This window comes from Brachycentrus maculatus, unplaced genomic scaffold (assembly GCF_059751285.1).
Source record: "Brachycentrus maculatus isolate JH-2025_06_01 unplaced genomic scaffold, ASM5975128v1 h1tg000412l, whole genome shotgun sequence".
Lineage (NCBI taxonomy): Eukaryota > Metazoa > Arthropoda > Insecta > Trichoptera > Brachycentridae > Brachycentrus > Brachycentrus maculatus.
Genome location: NW_028281161.1, coordinates 145,076 through 171,223, shown reverse-complemented (window position 1 = coordinate 171,223; position 26,148 = coordinate 145,076). Strand labels below are relative to the sequence as shown.

Below are 26,148 nucleotides of genomic sequence, written 5' to 3'. Positions count from 1 at the left end.
TGAAATATATTTAGTTTATATTGGCACTTTTAATCTAATTTTATTTCTGATATATCCATTGGATTCTTGCCGGTGCTCTTTATTATAACCTAAAATATAATGTATACCCACACACGGGCCATGCCTTTGTGGGATCTTTTTTGTATTAATATTATATATTTTTTTGAACTTGTAATTATAATATTTTGTGAAATGCAAAATAATTTAAAACATTAAAAAAAAATCATCTCAACAGATTAACACATTTCGGACGGGTGTTTTTTACGCCTGGGGACCGCTGGCGATGGGATTTGATGATTGTGTACATTAAGTTTAGACCTTAACAAAGAGATTGGTATATAATATTTATATAAAAACACTAAATAATTCCTCCTTTCTAACTTTAAAATGAGGTCAGCGCAGAAGGTAAAAATACCCTTCCCATCCTTAAACATCAATCGACCGAACGGCTAGTAAATAATATCGTCCTAAGTGTGTTGGAACATTTAAAGATCTTTATCCTGTTCTATTTCCATGGATTCTGGGACTGAGATTTCTTTGGGTACATTCTCATTTCATTTTCCTCACAGTCTATTGGTCACAGCAAGTGAGTTGATGTGGCGTAGTTGTGTGGACGCTCGACTGCAAAACTGGCATAGCGGTTTTGATTCCTGCCAATTGGAAAGTAAATTCATGAAAGATTTGTTTTTCACTCACCTGGGTGTTGGTGATGTATTTTTCACATGTATCTTCCCTATCCTTACTCTCCTACCTGCAGACAAGCCTCTTAAAGTAGAGGCTATACGGGTTGTTTCTTTATAAAAAAGAGTTTTTCAACATTTATTATAGAAGTTTATCGGGTTATCAAATATATATTCAGCTGAAAACTATATGTGAATTTTGGATTAATCAACTCTTTCAATGTTATAAACAAGTTTGTTTTTTTTAAATAAAATTTGTGTTTTTCATTTTTTTGTTTTTCATTTTAGGGCTATCGAATGGATTGTCCCCCGGGATGTCCTCCAGCAGTTTACGGTCTCATGAAAGGATGTTGGCAATGGAGTGCTCAAGACAGGCCATCGTTCCAACAAATCCATCATGAACTGGAACATATGTTTCAAGACAATTCGATAACAGAAGGTATGCTTTAATCCAGATTTCTTTTTACTTTGTAAAGCTAAACGATTTTATCCATGCAGTAATATTATTGCGTATGTTTGTTGTGTTGATTTGTGACTGCGACTTGTTACACATTTGCGACTATGCAACGTTTCATTTATTGAAATTTGGCGTGTTAATTAGCTATTTTCTAGCACAGAAAACTTATTAAATAAGATCTGTGCATTTGCATTTTGTTTTTTTTTTAATTTTTATATTTAATAACACCCGAAGGTTTAAGTTGTATCGGTTTAATCTGAAAAATGATTCCGCGTTAGGTGTGCAAGTGACCTTATTCTGTACTACACACGGCATTTCTGGACTTTTTCAGAAGTGGAAAAGACTCTCCAGGAAGGGGGAACGCCACCGGGTACATCTGAACCTCCGGCAGCTCTTCCGATGCTTTCCTTTGCTGGGCGAAACCGAGGCACTGGCGATAGGATCCTCGCCCCGGTTACGCCCCCTCCAGTTCAGATGAGAAGACCAATCAACAGACGAGGCAAGCAAGCTCCCACCCCACCAAAGAGAACAAGGTACCCTTGGCCAAACCCTTTACCACAATCTGTCATGTTTTTATTCACATCAACGGGATATGTGTTCTAATATGTTTTTCTTCTTCTTTTTCCCAGTTTATTATCTTCATGCAGTTCTTTTCGTGAGTCACAATATACATCCGAGGACAGTCATAATTTGCCAGCTATACTTATAGAAGATCACGTAAATGGTAATTTCAAATTATTTCATACTTCATCTTCTCCGGCCCTTGTGGTGCAGTACTCCAGAATTTTGGATATAGGTGTGGAATACATTTGAAGGGATACCGATGACGTAAGAAGTGAAGAAACTCGGGTGAAGGATGTTACTGCAATACAGAAAGGGAAATAGAGGAGGAGTATTGGGTAGGAAAAGGAGATTAGCAGCAATGGTTAGTGTGCTCATACTGCCTTGCATAATAGCAGTGGTGAATAGTACTGGATTATTTTCAGCTTGCTACTATTTTTACTATTTTAAACATAATTATTTTTGTCTGAATTCATTAAAAGACACATACAGTGGAACCTCTCATAACGAGTTTAATTTGTTCCAGCATTTTACTCGTTATGCGAAACACTCGTTAAGCGAAACATTTTTTCCCATATAAATAAATGGAAAATACGTTAATGCGTTCCAGGCCGATTTTTTGAATTACCTAACGTCCAAGTGACTCTGAAATCTAGCTACGGCTTATGCAACACCGTTTATCATGTCCCTACTCAGGCTTCAACTTTATAAGTTTCATAGCCTATGCCTACTTGTGAGTGGATTTACTCATTATGTTTAAAGTTACTATAATTTCATGTAATTCATGAGTGAAAATTCTAGGCAAAAACACTCGCTATCTCGCTAGAGGCATGAGTTTATACATTTCATTGATTCTAAGTTAGCAGTGAAGTTACTTAGGTGTATGATTTTAGTTCTTGATTTTACTCAGGTAGTGAATTTACTTGTTTATTCTTATATCTATGTACATACTTATATTATTTTTTGACATCTCATCAAAGATGAAGAAGAATATGGAAGTCTGGGCATTTATGGGGCTTACGACCGTCATAGTCTAACATTCACCAATTCTACCCATTATAGACAACCACACTACTCCAATTCTTGGAAGTTCTATATATATGAACCAATTTAGAAACCTTGTTCATGAATCACTAGAACTTCACTAGAGACATCTATTGGTGAGATGTAAAGAAGCCTTTTATTAAGCAGAAACTCTTATATTATATAAACCAGCCTATGACGGTCGTAAGCCCCGTAAATGCCCAGACTCCCATATTCTTCTTCATCTTTGATCAGATGTCAAAAAATAATATGAAAATAACTCCTGTAATTGGAGATAATCCAGATTTTGTGAACAAGTATTTGGACACACTCAAAATGTTGTACATACTTACATTGCGCCTAGGAAGGCAACATGCTTAACTTAATATTACACTTAACTAATAGATTTATATTATCCACTGACACTTCGTGATGGAATTGCATTTTTAATTTATTATTAGATTAAAACCAATATTTTTAGCTTTTCCACTTTTTTATTTGACCAGCGACCGGGTTTCGTCGTTACCGACATCATCAGACTGGTCTGATGATGTCGGTAACGACGAAACCCGGTCGCTGGTCAAATAAAAAAGTGGAAAAGCTAAAAATATTGGTTTTAATCTAATAATAAATTTAAAAAAACACTTAACTAACTTATGATTAAGTAGCGTCTGTGTATATGTAAGAAAACTCTATTTTTATATAATTTTTTTACATTTATTCAAATAAAATGACTTATAAATTGTTAAGGAGTGTTAAAACATGATATAATTTAGATATTTATTGATTTGGCATTTAATTTTTAGAACTCCATTTTAATTTATGTATTAATTTTAAATCAAACATAGATTTTTGAGTCTACTAAGTTGTACTTTATTAACAAAAACACATAAAAAATTATATTGTGACAATTGTTTCGCCTTGTTAGGGCATTATCAAACGAATGTCTTCGTTGAAAAATGTGAGTTTATGACAAATAATTAATCCCTTTTAACTAGAAAACTGATTTAAGACATTTATTTTAGGCGACACTTCAAATTGTTTTCAAAAATGTGTCACAGCATTATAATTGAATAAATTTGTAGCAGGAATAGACACCTCCTTGTTAGGGCGATGCTTCTTAATGTACGATGCAACAGTTTCCCATGCTTTCAGCATTTCTCTTATTCTGCTAGAAGATTGTTGCTCCGCTACTTCCTCCTCCTTCATTTACAAACTCTTCTCCATAAGCTCTTCGGTGGTCAGCTCTTGGCTTTACTCTTTCACAAGCTCTTCAATATCGTTGTTATTGTTAATGACACAATCTCGTTGACTGTAGACTCCAAAAGTTTTTTCCAAGCAGAAGTGAGGGTCCTCTTGGTAACTCCTTCCCAAGCCACGAAAGTCCCGGTTCACAAGTGAATGTCGTGAAAAAGGCACTCGCCCTTCCTTTGTTACTCGTTATGCAAAACATTGCTTCTTAAGGGAGCAACTTTTTCATATTTTTTTTGCTCGTTATGAGAGGTTGCACTAAGAGAAGTTATGAGAGGTTAATGTTTAAAGCTGGTGCTAAAGAACTTAATAATTTTTTATAAAATTTCATAACTTTATTTATTTGAATTGTGGAATCACAAATGTGAATTAACCAGGATGCATTTTTATACGAGTATATGTATTTAGCAAAAATGGAACAAATTTTGGTATATGCATATAAATATTATTCTTAATTTGTAATTATATTGAATTATTCACAGAGTATCATTTTTATAAAATACTACATCAAGGGTGTTTATTTATTTTAATTGTACAATATCTAATGTGAGTACACTTGCACAATGCCCATTGTGCACTATCATTGTGGATTCTTATGTGTTTTTCCCCCCGAGTGATGGTTTTTTTAAAACATAAATTTACAAAGTTCCCACACTTAAACCACAAAAAAATGCAGTCAATGTGTTTGATTTGATTTGCTTATATTTATCGAATGATTTTATATTTTCAGGAACCAAGTGGCCACATGGTGGAAAGGCAGCTTCATCCGATGGATCCTTGCCGGAGCAGACACCGGACACTGATACAGAGTCACTGGGTGGAGATCCTTCAGGCGGTGGACCCAAAGCTGCCAAGAAAAGAGTTCGTACCTACGCTCCTAAAGATCTCACACAAAAGGTTATTCTAACTTCTTTTGTATACCCATTATTTAAATAATTTACGGTAGCAGCTTGTTTGCATAAATTGAAAGAACCTATCAAAATTATATTGAGTTTTAAAGTATATAATATTTCAATACTTTTATTTTAATAGAAGTGAAAAAAAAATGTATGGTTCATTTTATAAAATGCAGTTTCAACAAAAAATATCAGTACAAAATTTAAATCTTCTTTTGACAATTATTTTTTGCTAATTTTAAACTTTTAAAATGTATAATGGAATTAATAAATGTAAAACCATCGCTGTGGTAATTTTGTTATTTGATAACTGGTTATGCACATATTGTACTCAGTAAAAGATCATTACTTTGAAATTTAAGGTAACATATTTTGTAATTGCCACATAACTATTGGTTTTTACCACACTTTTATTGCTTTCAAAACAATGCGGGTACATAGCATAAACATGGGACACTTTTTGCAATTATAGGTGTGTAAATTGTATCAGATGTGTCACCTATTCCATGAAGCGGGCTTGAAAAGGGCTCACCTCTTTACATACGATCCAAGGACTGTTTCCTAAATAAAGTGTGCCACACTCGGCTAAACAGTCTTTGCAATAGTCATAAATGCAATTCATGTTTCTTTGTATTAAAAATAAATACTACTTATATGTCTGTTTTGCAGATGGTTCAAGTTGCCGCATTGGAAGTTCGGAATGTGACCAAGGCCATCAACAGATATGGTACTTTGCCAAAGGGCGCTCGAATCGGCGCGTACCTAGAGTCCCTCCGCCGGGAGGGAGAAGAAGGTGAGCCGGAAGGAGACGGGGAAGGGAGGATGCGGGCGGCTGCTCCGCCGCACATGATTCGCAGCAACTCTTCGGGAGGTGTGCGCTCGTTCTCCCGAAACGCTCCCAAGGAGAGGCCCAGCCTGGCCGACCTAGAGTTCCCTCCACCCCCCCCGGACCTGCCGCCCTCGCCGCTGCTGCCGTCGCCCCTGCCGCCGCCGCCGCCGCCCGACGAGTACCCCGCCTCCTCCTACAAGGAGATGCTGGAGCTCAAGCTCGTGGCGGAGATAAAGGAGCGCGCGGACCGCAAGGGGCGGCACCAGCACTCCCCGCCCCCGCCCGCGCACCACCACACCGCCATGGGAGACCCTGTCGCTAGACTAGTGTCCGAGCTGTCGCAGAGCCTAAACATGGAGCCGGTCAATGTCGAGACTGATATTGTAAAAGAACGAGATATATCCTCTATACTCGAAATAAAATCTCTTCCAAAGATCGAAACGCCAAATGCTAAAAATGAAAATAATAAGAATTTTAAATCTCAACTTAAAAAAGTGGATCCTCTGAAGAAAACGTGCGGTAAACAAAATGACGTAGAAAATTCGGGTTCTATTGTAGATTTCAAAGCGAGATTGCGAAAAGTCGATACATCCAACGGAACTTCCGTCAAACTCGATAAAGATGTAGAAACTCCTTCGGAAGAAAAGGAAGATGCAATTTTAAAAGCCCAAAAAGAAACTCTAGATACTTCGGACTCTAAGAGGAGCGATACGGATTTAAATTTTAATTCCGGGTCTATTGTCGCAAAACCTGACGAAGATGACGATAAGCGCCGTAGTACGGGAAGCATCAGCAGTCTAAAAAAGTTGTGGGAGCCCAAAGAAGCGGAAAGCGCCCCTCAACCGAGTCCCAAGATGTGTAATAAAAACAAGAAGAGAACGGACGATAAGAATGTCGAAACTCCGAAAACGGAAGTAGCTTCTAAGGAACCAAAGTCGGAGAACGGTTCCATTTCAAACATAATGAGTCGCAGTCTCAACGCAAACAACAAAGCGGCGGAGCGAAAATGGTCGCCGGGAAATGAGGAAAAGCCGGTAGTGCCCGCAAAGCCGGCGGTGAAAGGAGGGAAGCCGGCGTCGGCGATATACGCGACGCCGGTGGGCAGCGGGCCCGAAGGCATCGCGGAGCTGGCGCGCGGGCTGGAGGCAGCGGTGCGCGCGGGTGGGCCGGGCCACTGGGCGCGCCTGGCGGAGGGGCTGGGCGCGCTGGGCGACGCCTGCCTGCTGCACTGCGCGGAAGGCGCGCCGCCGCAGCGCCGCTTCCCGCTGCGCGAGCTGGCGCTGCGCCTGGAGACGCTGCAGCGCGGCGCGCGCGCGCTCGCCCGCCCGCGCCCGCTGCCCGCCACGCCCGAGCCCGCACGCCTCGCCGCTGACGTCGCCGCCGCCCTCAAGGACACCATAGCCACTGTCGGACGCTAGTCGCCCACCGTAACCTTTCTATTGTCATACTCCCCATTTGTTATTTCCGACAAACTTCTTGTTGTTCTTCACCTCTGCAATAATTATCGAATAATGGAGAGTGATTAAATTCTACCGATTGTGAAGAGACATATGCGGAATGTGCTTTAATCATTGCGAAACATAATCTTATGTACGCTCTGGCCATTTATATCGGGTCTATCGATCAATATATTAGGATATCACTATGTGATGCGAACTGGAGTGATATGTAATATTTAACTTAATGAATCAACAGTATACATGGCACTAGTGTAAGTGATATTATTTTAGTATGGAATTGTGGAGGAACAGTGATTTTGTACTTCTTAACATAACTGTTACTAGTGGATAAGGCTTCTGAATGATCATTACGCCATATGAGAAATTATTTGAAACTGATAGCTGGTTATATTGCTCGGTGTGATAATACAATTCCGCAGCTTAATTATTCAAATGAATGTAACTAGAGTTTATTGCTCTCGGTGTTATTTTATTCTCTCTAAAAAGGAAATGTAGTTGAAGTGTGTTATATTTATGTACAAACTTATCCAGGTAGAAGATTGTAATTTGTGATCACATTTGTATTCAAACTGTGCATTATTAAATTTCAGTTGTGATTTTTGCATGACAGCTGAAAAAAATTCTCAATGTTGTTAAAATCTTAGTCATTATGTATCCCTCTCAAAACTCGTTCAACTTGATCTGAAAGTATAAATAGTAGAGCATTTATTAAAGCCACCCACTCTTTTACAATATCAGAATTGTGTATATTCAGCCAAAGAATGCGAGATATTCTGTAATTCATTTTGTAATTTACTTGGTAATCGATTGATATTCCATACATTTTACAGTTGTTTTTGCAATCATAGTGCGGTAAAACCTAGTTTTTACACTTTTCTAGCAATTTACGAAACATTGGAAAACCGAGGACATTGTAAAAGGGAGGAAATAAAAATTACTTTGAAAAATGAAATTGTACTTCTAGTGTAACTACAATTTATCATCATGAGATTTAATGTTTACCTTCATACAAATTACAATTCCCTTCTCTTACTGCAACTTTTACCTAAAAATATCAAATATCACACAACAAATTTATGTTTGTTAGTAAACTGGTAACTAAATTACAAATATGGCGCCAGTAAACTTTTTTTTTATGTTTTTCGTTTATTAACTTTTTATGCATTTTCACTGGAGTTATATGAATTATTTACTACACACATACACATTTGTGATATGACAGTTTTATTGTAACAGTGTATGAAGATTTAATGTAGATCAGCTCTGAAGAAAATTGTATCGCAAGAGCTTAGTTCAAGGCAATGGTTTATTCGTCTGTCAACTGGAAATGCAGCATGGGCCGGCAAGTCACATTGTATAGAAGGGATATAGGGATTTAAAAAAATTAATTAGAAAAAACTTCAAAATCAACAACGTTAAAATGAGGTTTTTACTGAACTTTTTTTGTTGTTTACAAAATACTTTACCAGTCTATACTTGATTTGAGGAATGCCACTAGTGTTATATTTTTTATAATGAAATTTAAATATTTTTTTATAAACTCATACTTAAAACATTGAAAAACTTAATAGTAATGTAATATATTTTCCTCTATTTCTTATTTATATATTGTACATAGTTATTAAACGGATTAAATAAACTTAGGTTCACCAAATTAACGTAGATTTATTACTATTTTTTTTTTTTTGCAATGTTTCCTTTGGTTTCCGAAATATTTTCTCTTTAATGTTTATTCCTATAAGATTTAAAAAAAAAAATCTTACTACACTTCCAGCAATGAATGAAGCTTTCAATTTCAACAACCTCCAAAATTTTAATTCAAAACACTGAGATTGAGATACATACTTCTTAATGCTGAATACAGCAACCAATACATTATATATAGTTATTCTTATAAAAAAGAAAACACCACAAAAGCAATAGTTTTATGGTTTATAAAATATAAATAATATAGAAAGAGATGCCTTATCCGATTTCTCTATACGTATATTACCATATGTGAGCATCAGAAATCTCAAAATGATATGATAATTTAAAATAACTCAAATAATAAATGTGATATTCAATAACCCTCAAAATTAAAACCTTTGAATTTTTATCAATTCTCTAAACATTCATCTAACAGGATGTAATTTTTATATACTTACAATTTTCTCTCCATTTTGGAGGATTTCAAAATTGAAAGCTTACAAAAAATATACCAAAAATTATAATACTCATGTTGGTTTTATTATGTATATATATATAAATATATAATTATATATGTTGTATATATATTGACATACATATATATTATATTGGTAAATTTATCATTGAATATTATCTGTAATAGTGTTGCAACGAATAATGCTTCAGGCCAAATAATCAAATAATATACAACCAATTTATCTGATTGCATGTTGTGTTTCTGAGTCACCTTGCGGAAACTGTCTATCTTAGGGGAAGCTCTGATTGTTGCTCCTTGGATTTATATAAATTTAATCTGTTATAGCTTTCCCATTCATTTATACTTGAAAGAGTATCATCCGAGTCATTTTATGTATATATATGATTATTCGAGCTTACTTCATTTCATATATCCAAGAATAGATTAGGTTATATGAATTAAGACTTAAATGTGATTTAAAAACTGCATGCAATTTGTTTACCTACAATAGAGTTATAGGATATTATCATATCGATAACTAGTTCACAAATTGTAAACACTCTCCTTTCAACAGTGTATATGAATATTGTCGCATGCCAACAACAGTAAATATAGATTCTTATTCTAAAATATTTAATGAAAAAAAAAGCCATGCAATAAGTTTGAAATTTCACATTTAAAAATTATTTCGTTAATGTCATCAGATAATTGTGCTGGTGTGTGACATTAATTATGTATGATTTTGGAGAATATTATTTGCTTTAGTAACATGTGTGGACCACAGTACATTATTAAAATTTAATAATTAAAGTAATGTACTATTAAAATTTGTCATATAAACATTTAAAATTATTATACGTATGGTATGAACATGTCGTAAATTTTAGGAATTTTTATTTTTAGGGAATTGATGTTTTATTGGTTCCTTAAGAATACTGCAATATGAAGAGCAATCAAAACATAGTTTCTAAATATTCCGAATGTGCTGTGATAAACATTGATTTGCAGGAGCACTAAGCTCAGTGGTATAATAATATTGAAAATGTTTAATATGTGGATGAGCCATTATGGTAGACCTCTGCCGAGGAAATTTGTTTACAAATGGTCTTTCAATCTTTATGAAATAAATTTGTATCCTTACTTAATTAAGGTGATACTGATTTATGCTAGTCTTTGTATTATTAAATCTAGTTTGTAAGATGGTATCGATCACCCTTTGTCACAATAACAAGTCATTGCTCATATTTTGTATTTCTTCCATTTCTTCCATTCCCATAAGAAATGATTGACTTATTTCAATTTTTAATTATTTCAAACATACATTGTTTCAATTCAAGTCAGTTCTCCTAAAATCTATGTCCAAAATATGGAGCAAACCGAGGATAGATCGGCTTCAACTCTTTTCATTAGGCCTTCATTTTTTATATACATAGTACTTAGGTACATGATTTTCAAAGTATTTTTCTAGAAAACCCCGCTTACTGCGAATGGTGTTGTGGCAAACCTACCCCCGGACTATGTATATCTGTGACAGCCTGTAAATATCTGAGTATGGTATTTTATGCTGATTTTGTATGCAAGTATTATGATAAAATTAATCTTAGGTAGAAGTCATATTAAATTATACCAAACAGTTATTATAATCTGTGTGGAAGACTGTTTGATTTATATTATTCAATCCGATTATTGGATAGCTGTAATCATTTTACATATGTTCGTTTGTTGATCAATTTATCAGGTTCTAAAATGTATTCCGACGACTAAGCCGAACCTTTAATAGTATGTACAACAATAAAATATAGTAAATCTGTGTCAGTTAATAATATAATAATAAATACTAAACTTTTACTATGGTATGAAAATATCCGCATGCTCCAACACTATATAGAAGTGTTTCAGATTTACATCACAAGATATTTATGATGTGTATTTATTTGAATTAGTAAAATATCTATTTCTCTTTACCATTTTGTCAGTTTTATTTATTTATTTTCCTGATACAATATGCAAATATAGAAATTATTATTGTAACATTGATTATTATGCATTGTTTAGAATCCTACATGAATTCAGCCATATTATTATGAATTGAGTGTGTCAGAATTCTTATTAATTTGTTTTTCTTAAATATTACTAGTAAATTCCAAAGATATAATGACACACATTTAATCCATCATTACGGGAACATAACTACGGAATAAAATGTTTCTTACTCTAAGTTTTTGCCTTTTATTTATCCCGGTGCCTATTCCTTACAACCCAGTTGATCCAAAGTTCACTCACATTCAAACGCTGAAGTGACAATTTTCTTTGGTCAAAATATACCAGAGATATTGCTTCTAAGCTGTAAGTAGTCCAACGGAGTGTAATCATCTAAGCTTAAAATATTGCAGCTATTGTAATACAAGTACAATCCTCGGGTATATGAAGTAAAAAGTCACGCACATAATAGTAATATTAGCACATAATGCAGAATTTTGTATTGTATTCATTATGCTACCCATTTTATTATGTTGGAAGTTCTAAAATAGTATATATTATTTCTCGAAATAATATATATCAATATGATCCACAAAGTTAATGCTTTCAATATTCAAAACATCTAAAATAGTTATTAAAATATTACTATTAATGATTGAGATAAATTAAATAATTATCGCTACCCTAATGAAATTTCCTTAAATGCAGTTAGGATAGTTCTGCTTGCAGGTGACGAGTTCTTTATAGAAATAATTAATGCACGGGGTGACAGAAACTATGATAGTAAAATTTTGGTGAAATAAAGTTAGCAAGTGAAAGAAATATTACAACTTTTAATCAAACTTTCTCGATGCGCAACTCTCATCATCGGCTAAACTCGAGTCTTTTCAATTTTGAAGGCATGGCACTGACAGTACAGTTAGCGTGCGGTTCTGTATGGAATATAAAGTAGTCGGAACAATTAAATTCCAAATTTAATAGAATTCCATATAAAGTACTTGGAGTTGTGCCGATGGTGATACTGCACTGATGCGTTGGATGAGCCACAACTTTTACTCTGTCAATATGCACTTCCTTACTGATTTTGTTTTACCCGATATACGAAAATATTTTATTGAAAACTTAATTTATCATTCTGATCATGGTTTTACCACTTCTCATGAGAGACCACTTTTCATTCTTCGACATTACACATTATTCATCAGTAATTCCTGCATGAAGCTTCAAGAATTCCTTGCCTCAAGGGACTTTGTACATGTTAGCAGTGTCTAAGTAACACAAGCGTTGCGAGTACTCTAGCCATTACTTTTATTTTACCTACTATTCCTCTTCCAGTTCCTTAACCTAATAGCAGTAATGTACAAATAAATAAATCCCCATCAATGATTAAATTAACACTGCATCGGGTTAATGCTGAGTCTTGTGCACTTTAAATGGTATAAAGTTTCAAAATAATCTTGATCGATCAAGATTCCAGACTAAATTGAATTTCCAAACTACTAGAGTATCCACAATCCAGATGAACTTCAAAAAGCATGTAAAACACTACTGTCTATCGTAAATATCACAACTGTCCATAATGTCACTTGTTTCTTAGATATTCATCCTCTCCTACCTCTAGTTCTTGTATGATCTTCTTCCCTTTGTCTTTGTCTAAGGTCATCTGCTTGCTAATGGCAGCGTGGCGTAGTTGGGTAGACGCTCGACTGCAAAACTGACGTTGTGGGTTCGATTTCCACCAATTGCAAAATAAATTCAAGAAAGGTTTTATTTTCAATTAGTCTGGGTGTGTTTTTCTCATTAACCTTAACTATCCTTACAATCCTACCTGCAGACAAGCCTGTAAAAAATAGAGACTCTCAGGCAGGTTTTTCCTTAAAAAAAAACATTGTCTCCCAAACTTTCTGTTGCAGATTGAGGCATTTCTTTTTTATTTTCTTTTTTATTATATAAATTTATAAATAAAGGATTCACAATTTTTTTGTATATATATATAAAGGGTCCGCCAAATAACATTTTTTTTTTGAAAATGGGGCGCAAAACATCGAGTGTAGCTTCGGCTGTGTGGCACGTAGCGCCGTCCTGTTGAAACCAAATGTTGCCAATATCCTCCTCTTCAATTTTTGTGAACAAAAATCCGTTCAACATGGCCCGATAACGATCGCCATTGACTAACGGCCACTCCTTGCTCATTTTCAAAGAAAAATGGCCCAATTATGCCTCTGGACCAAAATCCGCACCAAACAGTGACTCGTTTTGGGTGTACCGGCTTTTCAATGTATGCGTGCGGGTTTTCTGTGCCCCAAATACGACAATTTTGCTTGTTTACATACCCGCCAAGATCAAAATGAGCTTCATCCGAAAAGATGATTTTTTTGGCAAAATCGGCATCTTCTGTAAGTCGAATGTCGCAATATTTCCCAGCGTTGTTCAAGCGTATACACAACCATATTCGCTCAGCGGAAGGATAAAACTAATTATCTGTCAAATCAGACATGAGCTAAGTGTTACCATTCACGAAATAAGCACTAGTTGAAAAAAAAAACTTTAGATGGCGGACCCTATATAAATATATATATATATATATATATATATATATATATATATATATATATATATATATATATATATATATATATATATATATATATATATATATATATATATATATATATATATATATATATATATATATATATATATATATATATATATATATATATATATATATATATATATATATATATATATATATATGTCTTCCTCCATAGTGTAATGGTCAGCGGGGTTCGATTCTCAAGGGGGGTAAAATAAATATAAGTGATTTTTTCACTGTCATATTTATTCAATATTACCCTGGACTGGTACCTCAAGCGGAGGGCTGATCACCTTTCCTTCATGTGTAAACGATCAAGATTACACTGCCTTTATATGACGCAATGCCCTATGCACCATTGGGGTGCGGATAAGGGTTTTTATATATATATATATATATATATATATATATATATATATATATATATATATATATATATATATATATATATATATATATATATATATATATATATATATATATATATATATATATATATATATATATATATATATATATATATATATATATATATATACATATTTATATATATATATATATATATATATATATATATATATATATATATATATATATATATATATATATATATATATATATATATATATATATATATATATATATATATATATATATATATATATATATATATATATATATATATATATATATATATATATATATATATATATATGTTTTCAAAAAACCTACCAACTTGGTTTTTGGTACCTTCCTTGGAGTGTCTGGTGAATCCGGCTCTGGATTCAATGGCCAACATGCAACATCCATTGACCAACATGAGAAAAAAACATAAATTATTTATTAAAAAAAAAACTCTTTCGTACATAGTTACATACATTATTAGCTGTCACTGCTATGAATAGGGATGGTCGGCCGTCCAAACTTAAAACACAGTAAGGGACATATTTTTGAAGTACGTTTTTTTTGTATTTTTGGACTAAGTAGAATCTACTTAGTCCAAAAATGCAAAAAAACGTACCACAAAAAAATGTCCCTTACTGTGTTTTGAGTTTGGACAGCCGTGGTGGAGAAAGGAAGATAAGAGAAGTATAAACAGCAATAATATGTTATGGGCATGTGTCTTGCAATTTCTATCTACATCTATGGCATTACCAATGGTAAGATTAGTAAATCTATCAGCGAAAGCTAAACTGTCAGTACACAACAGAGTTCTGGTTCCAACTCTTATGTATGGAAGCGAAGCATGGAGTTAGCAAAAGAAGGATGAAAGCAGACTGAATGCAGTCGAAATGCGATCCCTCAGACGAATGTGTGGCAAAACGATGTTTGATAGATGTTCGAATGTTGAAATAAGGAAAGAATGCAAGGCTGAGATAAGCATTATCGATAAATTAAAAAAGGTGTGTTGATATGGACATGTGGAACGTTTGAGTGAGGAAAGAACGGTTAAACAAATTTATGAGGCGAATGTAGTTGGAAAAAGAAGCAGAGGAAGACCAAAAAAAACTTGGCACAATCAGGTATGTCAAATACTTGAAAGCGGCCGGGTCAGGAGTCGTAATAGTCGTCGGGTATGTATAAGATGAATGAATGTAGAAGAGGCGAAGAATGTTTGCAAAGACAGAGTGGTGTGGCGTTCGATTCTCTCTGCCTACCTGCTGGGAAGCGGCGTGATGGTTAGTTAGTTTTTTTTAGATAAGTGCATCATTCTTGTGACAAAATCAATTACCAACATACGAAACTGCTGTTTTTGAGAAAGCTAATTTCGCTTATCAAAATGATGAATAAAATTATTGTATTAACCATATAGGCTGTTATAAATAAAAAAATCTCTGAAAATATCCTTTATTTGTAGAGTAAAATATTCCATTATGAGACCAGGACTGGACTGACATTAAAAATGAACAGAAATATAAAAATAATTAATATATGTATTTGAATATCAAAAAACTATGAAAACATAACAAAAGGTCTACCAGTATGTAAAATGATTCGCGAAAAATCTTACATAAATTTTCATTAGGGTAACTGCTAAATAAAAAGGTAACTCAACTCAACCATAGATGCTGCCTAGAATTCACATATGAAAGGACGTGTTAATTATGAGATTTATATGTACATACATATATACACAACTTCCAAAAAAATTAGTAGTGTGATTGTCCATCATGGGCGTGTATAAAGTGATCACTTTAACCAGCCTATGACAGGTTGTAAACCCTGTAAATATCCAGAATTCCATATTCTGCTACATCGAAGTTAAAGTGTAAACTTTATTGTTAATTTATCTTTCTGATGAACAAACCTGCTAGAAGAAGTATATGGAAGTCTGGGCATTTACGGGGCTAACGACCGTCATAGGCTGGTTTAAAAGTGATCACTTTACATTCACCAATTCTACCCATTATTGACAACCACACTACTCGAGTTCTTGGAACTTCTATATATATGAACCAATTTTTAAACTTTGTTCTTGAATCACTAGAACTTCACTAGAGACATCTATTGAATTACATCTATCTCCCATACTAAAAAAAGAGTTTCTGCTCAATAAAAAGCTTCTTTTCATCTCACCAATAGATGTCTCTAAGTAAGTAAGTCTCGAAGTAATTAGGATGCAATCGGTTTATTCAACAGGTCGCTATGACAATATAAGAACAAGTGTGTGCAGTCTCCTTTATTTCATAAGGATTAAGTCTTATAACATAAACATTCCCCGCGTACACCCCTGCTCTGCCCCTAGCGGGGGTTTGGGGTCATAGTTCAAGTTGTTAGAATTGTTGCGCCGTAACACATGTATATATCGCTCACTCCTTTCAACAATGTCATATATCAAAAATCGTCAATTTTCAGTTGTGCAAATTTTCGGAATGCCCAGAAAATGTACTATATCCCAGAAAAAGAAATACATTTTAAACTTAATATTTACCCGCTACAGTTCAGAAAGTGTTGGTTTTGCATTTTGAAGAAAAGGTATCGTATAATAATTTTTTTAAATGTACTAAATATTTTTCAAATGGAGAAAAAACCTTCTGGTTTTACCTAAGAAGATCTGATGCACACTTTAAAGTCCAATAAGTGACTTGATATTTATTTTTAATATAGTTCATTATATTCTTAAATTTTAAAATAATCCTGAAAAATCAAGTTTTTTTTATATATGACGTTGTTGAAAGGAGTGAGCGATATGTATATGTGTGTATGTATGTATGTGTATGTAATAACTTATAATGTATATGTTTATGTAATATATGACGTAAATTGTTATGTGGATAAAAGAATAAATAAATAAATAAATAAGTGGAGGAGTAAATGAACTCGTATTTCAATCCAGTTTCTAAGGTGGCGAAAATATGTAGGTTGGTAATTTATCAGGCAAACGCGATGAACGACGAAGATAACGCCAAAAGGAATATAAAATAGACATGTAAATTTAGGCTTCCAGAATCTGAATAGTTGAAAATCTGAATAGTTGAATATTTGGTCAAGGGTCATTATTTTCCGTCAGAGCCTAAAATCCCGCATGAGTCACGTAAGTACAGTACGCGCTCGATAAAATAAGCCGGAGATTTAGATCCAGTCTCCCTAACAACGTAAACAGAATCAACTTGGTATACAAACCGCCAAGCACGTCTCAACTCGACAAAGGGATCTGTTCATACCCTAAGTAACTCGACGCCAATAATTAATTCAATCAAAGCCAAGTACCGACCATTAAAATAGGAACAAAACTTTAGCGCGAAAACAACTTCAGCCATCCAGATCACGAAACGTCTATGAAAAGACGAGAGCTTTTATCACGAATTCATCTCTAACTACTGGGGCCGAATGATGCATTCGGTAAAATGACTCTTCTTCGTGGGTTACAAGTAACGATCTTAAATTTTAAATAAAACACTTGTTTTTACTACTTATAATATTGCTACGACTAGTTTGGGAAGCTACATATGCTTCTTTCTACGGGTTTGAATACAAACGTCTTCCATTTAAATATTAATATCAGTTTACATTCGAACCCCAAATTAACGATATTCATTACAATATAACTTTAAAAGGTTAAGCGTTAACAATTGTTTTATTTATAATTTTATCATGTCTTACCGGAAAGTGAATGCCGAAACAATACATAGGTTACAACTTTTGTTTTAAGTTTTGTACTGACATTTCTTGGTGGAACTGCATTTTATATAATAAAATAACAACTACTTATGTAATTTTAGTGTATATGATTTTTGTGATGATCGGTTGGTTTTTTCATTGTCAGTCTCCACCCGGCTCTGTCCTCCGCTCGTCTCTTCAATTCTGCGTATCCGGTACAACGCATGTCGGAGATAATTTGGCCCATGTAGGTTAAGTGGGGTAGTCTTCTATAGTTTGTACCTTCGCACGTGCCTAACGCATTAGTAAGAAGTGTAGGCCAGGGTGTCTTATATTATGGCCTCTTCATTTGGCTCACTGTTGTGTTACTTTATTAACAAGCATCTAGACTCCCCGGCCATGCTTAATACCTGCTTAGACGGTTCCGCAATCAATTATAGCGAATGTTAACAAATAATATCATGCTGCCAAATGTGAATTTTTGTCAAAAACGACGCATTGTTTGTACGACCAAGGTAGCACTTGTGAAAACAGGAAGAGAAAATCGCACATTTGGCTGTAATTCACAGGAGTTCTTGCAATCGCTTTTTTTATTGCTGAATATTACGAATTAGGCTATGGATAAGTTCCTCGTGCACTAAATTCGAAACACTTCCTTTTGTATTTGTGTATATTGTTCACAATTTCAACTCTACGGTGAAAATATTTTTGAACGAGGATGTTATCGTCTTCTATTCTGACAAACCTTTGACAAAGCGTTTTTTATTTTTTATTTTTTATTTATTGCAAGGTAGTGATATGGTAAGAGATTATATATGAATTGTTCTTCACATGTTTAATGCGATCAAGGTAGCACTTATGAAAACAGGAAGAATAAAACCGCACATTCTGTATATCTGCAATTATCCATAATTAAAAAATTGTACCCAGTCACATACACAATCAAAGGGATAATTCAAATGTGAAAAATAAACATATTAAGTTTCTTCCGGTACGTGAAATATTGTGGATGAGTATCGTGGTTGAACAACAAACTACAAATTAGAAAAAAATATAAAAATCATTTAGTACACAACCATGATACACGAGTTACCTGCAAGGAAGGTTTGATAGTCTCAAGAATTAACAATAAATATGGGAGTAGAACATTTCAGTATATCGTTCCAAACATTTTTAATTTGTTGCCGGCGAAGGTAAGAGGTCAAAATGAAATATGGTTTAAAAGCAAAATAAAGAAATGGGTAAATGATCAAGATAATTTCTATGAAAATTGTACAACAGTTTTAATTTTTTTTTTCTGTTTTGTGTGTATTAGGTTAAAATAGATAAAAACGTTAAAAACAACGTATGTAAAAAGAACTCCACCGACAAGACACACACGGTAGCTTAGTGAGTCTCAGATTTTATTTTATTTGAACCTCTAGCACTCGAATGCCGCCATCGAAGCGGCATGCATGGTTTTACCATGTTACTCGAGTGCCGCTGCTATGGCGGCATGCAAATAAAGTCCTCGTACTCAATATGTTTAGTTAATTGGCATTTTATTTTTAATATAATTAAACCAGAATCATATAAGTACAATTAAATACTAATAAGTCTCGGATTCATTTGGGTTGGCGGTGTGCATATACCAAATCACTTTCGAGTGCAAAGGGTTGAATATGTTTATAATTTTTTTCAATAAATGCACACAGTTTATGTCAAAAAAATTCTTGGAACCGCTGTTTTTATTGCCGAATATTACGAATTAGGCTATGGGCAAGTCCCTCATGCACTACATTCTCGAAACACTTCCTGTTTTATTAGTGTATATTGTGAAACTCTGCGGTGAAAATATTTGTGAACGAGGATGTTATCGTCTTCCTTTATGTCTATTCTGCATCATTTGACAAAGCGTTTTTTTATAAGGTATGAATGTGGCCAAGGAACCAATTGTATAAGTCTTCAATGGTGACCATAATAGGAAATAAAATATATCTTACAACATTTTGAGTGTGTCCAAATACTTGTTCACAAAATCTGGATTATCTCCAATTACAGGAGTTATTTTCATATTATTTTTTGACATCTCATCAAAGGTGAAGAAGAATATGGAAGTCTGGGCATTTACGGGGCTGACGACGGGGCTGATTTACGGGGCTGGTTTAAGTGATCACTTTACACACGTGTAACATACACCAATTCTACCCATTATTGACAACCACACTACTCAAATTCTTGGAAGTTCTATATATATGAACCAATTAAGAAACCTGAGAAACGCCACAAAATACCTTTAGATGTCAAAAAATAATATGAAAATAACTCCTGTAATTGGAGATAATCCAGATTTTGTGAACAAGTATTTGGACACACTCAAAATGTTGTAAATAAATTATCTGGTCATATTATAAGCTTAAATAATAAAAATGAAAATGGTATTTTCTGGCGTTTCTCATGTGTGTGATTAAAATCCAGGATTCGGACCTCACATACTAATATAAGAGTTTCTGCTTAGTAAAAAGCTTCTTTACATCTCACCAATAGATGTCTCTAGTGAAGTTCTAGTGATTCAAGAACAAGGTTTCTAAATTGGTTCATATATATATATATAGAACTTCCAAGAATTCGAGTAGTGTGGTTGTCAATAATGGGTAGAATTGGTGAATGTTACACGTGTCATAGGCTGGTTTAAGTGTACAAGTGATCACTTAAACCAGCCTATGACGGTCGTCAGACCCGTAAATGCCCAGACTTCCATATTCTTCTTCACCTTTGATGAGATGTCAAAAAATAATTTGAAAATATACCTTATTCTGCATAAAGTAAAGTTGTTATCGAAGTAAGTTCTTACATACCATAGATTTGATATACTCCTGAAAATGTGCGAGTATTTTTTGTTGCAGTAAGTTGAAAACTGTTTCTTGTTTATGCCGATTTAATGAAAGTGTGGATCAGGTTACATACTTGACACGTCATCGTCCAAAAAATCTTTAGAAAAACCGTGCAAATAACATAATCTTGACCACTTAAAGCGATATTAAAAAAAACATTGGTACGTACATCCCGATTTCGTTTCCCAGGAGAGGTCAAAATCTCACATTTAACATCACCTTGGACTGGTGCAAGAAGCGCAGAAGTGATCATCTTGCCTTCATGATATTAATGATCAAGATAACTTTTGGTCGATACGATGCAGTGCCCTATGCACCATTGGGTGCGGACAAGGGTTAGAAGAAGAAGCAGATTAAATACAAATAATTTATGAAGTTTTTCAAAGTTTTTGTTGTCACCATAAGCCAAAATGTAATTTTATATTTTTATGCGTTAGAGGTTAAACTACCAGGAGATGAGAATAATGCTTTTCATTAAATTTATACTTTTATTTTAAGAGCTAAACTATGCAAATATTACCTGAGTTATAGCAACTCGACGAGAGCGCGTCAGAGCACTAATCTGCCACGCTATCGATGTGCATTTTTTCTTTTGCGTTTTTCTCGAATGATCCTTTTTTTAGATTTTGCTCATTAAATTAAAGAAAGCAGTATTTTCCCTATGCTAAAAAAAACTTTAAACGTTTTTATGGTAAAAATGTTTTATATTATACCATACGATTTCTGATTCTCTACTATCGTAGTGATATCGCAAGCATATAATAAAACAAGAGATATCGTATAAAACAATTATAAGCTACATAACAGAATAATTTATATCACCGCCATTTAAAATATTTATCAAGTTTTTCAGAGTAAATTATTAATCAAAGTACTTTGTAACTTGTTTTAAAAAATGTTCTTGAAAGTTGAGTAAAAAGGATATTTTCTTGGTTGCATAAAAATGCATCTTTTTTGAGATCTTCGACGCCTCTTTTATTCTCCCAATGTCTCAAAATCAAATAACTTGTTTTTTCAGGAAAACGTTTACCAAGTTTAACAATATAACACAATGTATTAAAAATAAATATCAAGCCACTTATTGAACTTTTTACCGTGCAACAGATCTTTTTAGGTAAAACCTGAAGGTTTTTTCTCTATTTGAAAAATTATAGTATGTTGAAAAAAATAATTAAACAATACCTTTTCTTCAAAATACAAAAACAATACTTTCTGCCCTGCAGCAGGTAAATATTGAGTTAAAAATATGCCTCTTTTGCTGAGATTTTTTTCTGGGCATTCCGAAAACATGCTCAACTAAAAATTGTCGATTTTTGATTTATGACGTTCTTGAATGGAGTGAGCGATGTATTCACTGGCAGTATGTAGGATTAAAATCTTTTTTCGATTATCGACTCCATTGAGAAAACGTCTTATTCTTCTTCTATTGTTAGTCGGCTTATTAAAAGTTCTTGCACCAGGCCTCATTTTCCTTAGCGACGACTCTTAGACAGGTATGCATGTAAAGTGATTTTTTTGAAAGTTATTCTTTGCATCCAATTTTTTTTAATCTAACATAAGTTGAATTTTCCCAATTGGGTATACATATCATTTATGTATATTTTCACCCTTTTCCATTAACCTAAATTATACTGCGTCACTGTAGGTAAGGCATTTTCGACTGTTTTAAAAATAATATCTGTCCGCTAATTAAAATAACAGAGTTAATTATAGAAAAGCTATTTTTAAATAGTGTTGAAAATATAAAAATCGACGAAAATAATCTAAAAAGCTTTATGCAGCTTTAAAAGCTCTTTCATTTGTTGTTGCATTGAGTAAAATACATACATCGTGTTTCTGATAACTCTTGATACATCTTTTAAAAACTCGGTTAGAGTTGTAGGTATTTAAAATGAGCTCATAAATTACAATCGTACTTAACAAAAATGGACAGATTTTTCTTAGAAAAAATTGTTAATTTAAAAAAAAGTATTCGTATCCACTGCGAACATTATAAGCAGACGATCTTGATGAAAGATAATATTACAAAACTTTGTTCCGAATTCCAGACGGATAAGAAAAGAGTAATTGTATAAATAATAAAAAGGGTATTTCACTTTCGAGTTCCGTAAATGAAACAAACGGGTGAAACGATGCTTTTTTGCTCGCTAGCATTTTGAGTAGGTCTTTTAATAATAGCGCTTGCGTCGCGAGTTCGGAGTATTCCAGTATTCTGCATTCGTTTTCCTTCATTCTTCACTGCCTGCCGGCAAGTTCTGCCGGCTGGTCGCTTTCGTTCGGTTAACGCTACTCGCTTCCGTGAATCCCGCGCGCGGTACTTTTATATAAAACTTATAAATAACTTTTCGAATCCTTCATTCGACGCATGGCTCTCGTTGGGTGTTCTTACAAGCGCATCTTGGATTTGTGATGAATATTTGAACTGCGATTCGATAAATAGTTTGTCCACCGGGTTTGAATATTTCGGAGAAGAGATTTAGTGGTGTAATTGGAATATTGGAATGTTTTATGCCCATAAAAACATTTTTCCCGCGAAGTTTGCAAACTAACATAACTTTTGTGTGTTGCGTTTTTTTTTCTCCTCTCGATATTGTTGTGCTTCGTGAATAATAGTTTCCACTGTTTGAGACCTCTTATAATATATTATTCTTGTTCGGCACGAAAACTTCGTTTCGTCGAGTTTCTTCATAAAGGTGAGTCCAAATCTACATTAAATCAAAGTATTTTGCATGTTAAATGAGTGAATACATTTATTATTGATTCTCGGCCTTCGTAGCTTAGTGGTTAGTGCATCTTAATACCGTGTACGAGATCCCGGGTTAATATTAAGCGTAGTTTCTCTGTAATATTTAAAAAAAAAAAGTACTTTATGTCGCCCTAGGCCCTAGAAGATAAGACTGATCACCTTCCCTTCACATAACATACCATCGCTTCATTATTCTGAAGGACTTAGACCTCAGATAAGTAACAAAGGCGTTGTTGTATATACCTACCTACAATGTAAAAAAACAATTATTTTAAAACTGAGAAAAATATTTGTAACTGTGAGTCTAGAGATGATTATTTTATTTTTTAATAGATTATGATAGCTGTTTCGCTAGTAATAAAGGATAAAAAGCACGAATTTCAATTTCAATCACCATGCTATACTACCCGTGTGTAATTTTATTACACGAAGTATCTCGTACAAGTTTTTTAAGGTTTTAAAATATGTGCTTAATAACAGGTGATTAATCCGGTTTCTTAAAACACTCCTCGCTTCTTCCACACCCAAGCAATCATGACTGCCGATAGTAAAAAAGAGCTTGGTATGGACCATGTGTCCGTTTATTAAGCTATTGGTATATTCTTCTTTTAATAAATCATTTATAATACATTTGAGAAATGAAATTATATGACAACACATTTAAAGAAAGTCTCATTATCTCAGTTCAATCCTTACACCTATTGCCCAATAAAACCAACACACGAAAGTAGGTGATGATGTTTTCATGATATATTCCTTAATACAAAAATTAAATAGTAAAATGACTTATTATCCAAAAATTAACACGCATCTGAGATAGATATAATATTAAATAATAAAACTACAACTATGTAGTTTAAAAAAATTACGGTCGTCAGCCCCGTAAATGCTCACACTTCCATATTCTTCTTTATCTTTGATGAGATGTCAAAAAATAATATTAAAAAGTTAATTATAAGCATTAAGTTAATACATTAGAAATAGAGAATAAAAAATTCCGATAATTTTATTAAAATTTACACTAGGATCTAATTTACCCCGTTTAAAATGAGATATGTAAAGTAAGCATAATCCTTTATAAGTATGGCTTTAATCCCAATCGATACATTTCTAAAGCAAAGAAAAGCTAATAAACTAACTTACTGACTAGCAGAGAGAATGGAACGCCTCACCAATCTTTCTTTGTAAACGATCTTCGCCTCTTCCACACTCATGCATCTCCTCATACGTACCCGCTAATTATCCTGACCCTCGACTCCAACAAGCATTTAAAAACTTGATGATCCAAGATTTCCTTGGTCTTCCTCTGCTTCTATTACCAACCGCAATTGCCTCATAAAACTATCCTTTCCTCACTCATTCAATTCACATAACCAAACCATCACGACACACTTTTCTTTATTTTATCTATAATGCTTACCTCAGCTTTGCATTCCTTCCTTACATCACCATTCGAACAGCTGTCATATAAAGTTTTGCCGCATATTTGTCCAAGAGAACGCATTCCGACTGCATTCAGTTTACTTTCATCCTTCTTTTGCCAACTCCATGCTTCACTTCCTCACATAAGAGTTGGAACCAGGACTGCATTGTGTACGAGAATGTGATTCTAAATAATATTCATTTTGGTCTGAAAAGTTTTTCTTTTACATACATTTTTTACTTTCAATAAAAAAAAACACTTTAAAATGCGACATGAATGAAACACTGTTATATTTACACTTTCCTCATGTTCCACATTAACATCCCACACACGGGTTTGAAGCGAAATGTGAATCTTTTCAGGTGTACCGTAAATTAGATGAAATCTACAACATTTTGAGTGTGTCCAAATACTTGTTCCCAAATCTGGATTATCTCCAATTATAGGAGTAACTCTCCATATTTTTTTTGACATTTCATCAAAGATAAAGAAGAATATGGAAGTCTGGGCATATTTACAGGGCTGGCGACCGTCATAGGCTGGTTTAAGTGATCACTTTAAACACTTGTAACATTCACCAATTCTACGAGATGAGAATTGCATTTATTATTTACGTACAAGGTTCATAGATCGTTTAGTGGATTATGTTTCTTGTAACGAATTCAATATGTTTTTATTTGAATCTGTGGTGGGAATAGGAGGGATAATCTAGTGTGGGCCAATCAGAAACATCTCAGCTTTTGCTCATTGCTGGGAGGAAACCACGTTGCACTCCTCAGGAGAAGGCGAACTACTGACTGTCATCAGCAGACTTTCCGTTCCACTAGAAGAGGGTTCGGCATTTTGTGTCCTAACTTGTATAAGAAGAAGTATGAGATGATTGTGTGCAAAGACAGATTGGTGTGGCGTTCTATTCCCTCTGCTTACCCCTGCGGGGAAGCAGCATGGTAGTTAGTCCGTAGTTTAGTCATAATGTAAAACATGCCACTAGTGACACAGTTAATAGGGTTCTGAGTAACAGGGTATCATCAGTCGGGAGGAATATCTAATTTACCAACTCACTAATATCTAATTTAATCACCCCATAAAGGATTGTGTAAGACTCGTTTTATAATAGCCATTCATT

At 33.9% G+C, this 26,148-nt stretch overlaps 2 protein-coding genes across 2 annotated transcripts in view; both read left to right on the top strand.

The window, feature by feature from the left end:
- Abl (tyrosine-protein kinase Abl) overlaps positions 1 to 8,908 on the top strand; it is a 53,092-nt gene extending 44,184 nt beyond the window's left edge. The window contains exons 7-11 of the mRNA XM_088271029.1: positions 969 to 1,119; positions 1,469 to 1,670; positions 1,767 to 1,861; positions 4,703 to 4,869; positions 5,538 to 8,908. Of these exons, the coding sequence (XP_088127155.1) occupies positions 969 to 1,119; positions 1,469 to 1,670; positions 1,767 to 1,861; positions 4,703 to 4,869; positions 5,538 to 7,115 (2,193 nt within the window). The 3' untranslated portion in view covers positions 7,116 to 8,908. The remainder of the gene's footprint in view (positions 1 to 968; positions 1,120 to 1,468; positions 1,671 to 1,766; positions 1,862 to 4,702; positions 4,870 to 5,537) is intronic.
- A 14,182-nt stretch (positions 8,909 to 23,090) lies between these two features.
- The window catches only part of LOC148302774 (carboxyl-terminal PDZ ligand of neuronal nitric oxide synthase protein-like), a 113,739-nt gene continuing 110,681 nt past the window's right edge, over positions 23,091 to 26,148 (top strand). Inside the window, exon 1 of the mRNA XM_088271034.1 lies at positions 23,091 to 23,546. The gene's annotated coding sequence lies outside the window, so the exon portion shown is untranslated. The remainder of the gene's footprint in view (positions 23,547 to 26,148) is intronic.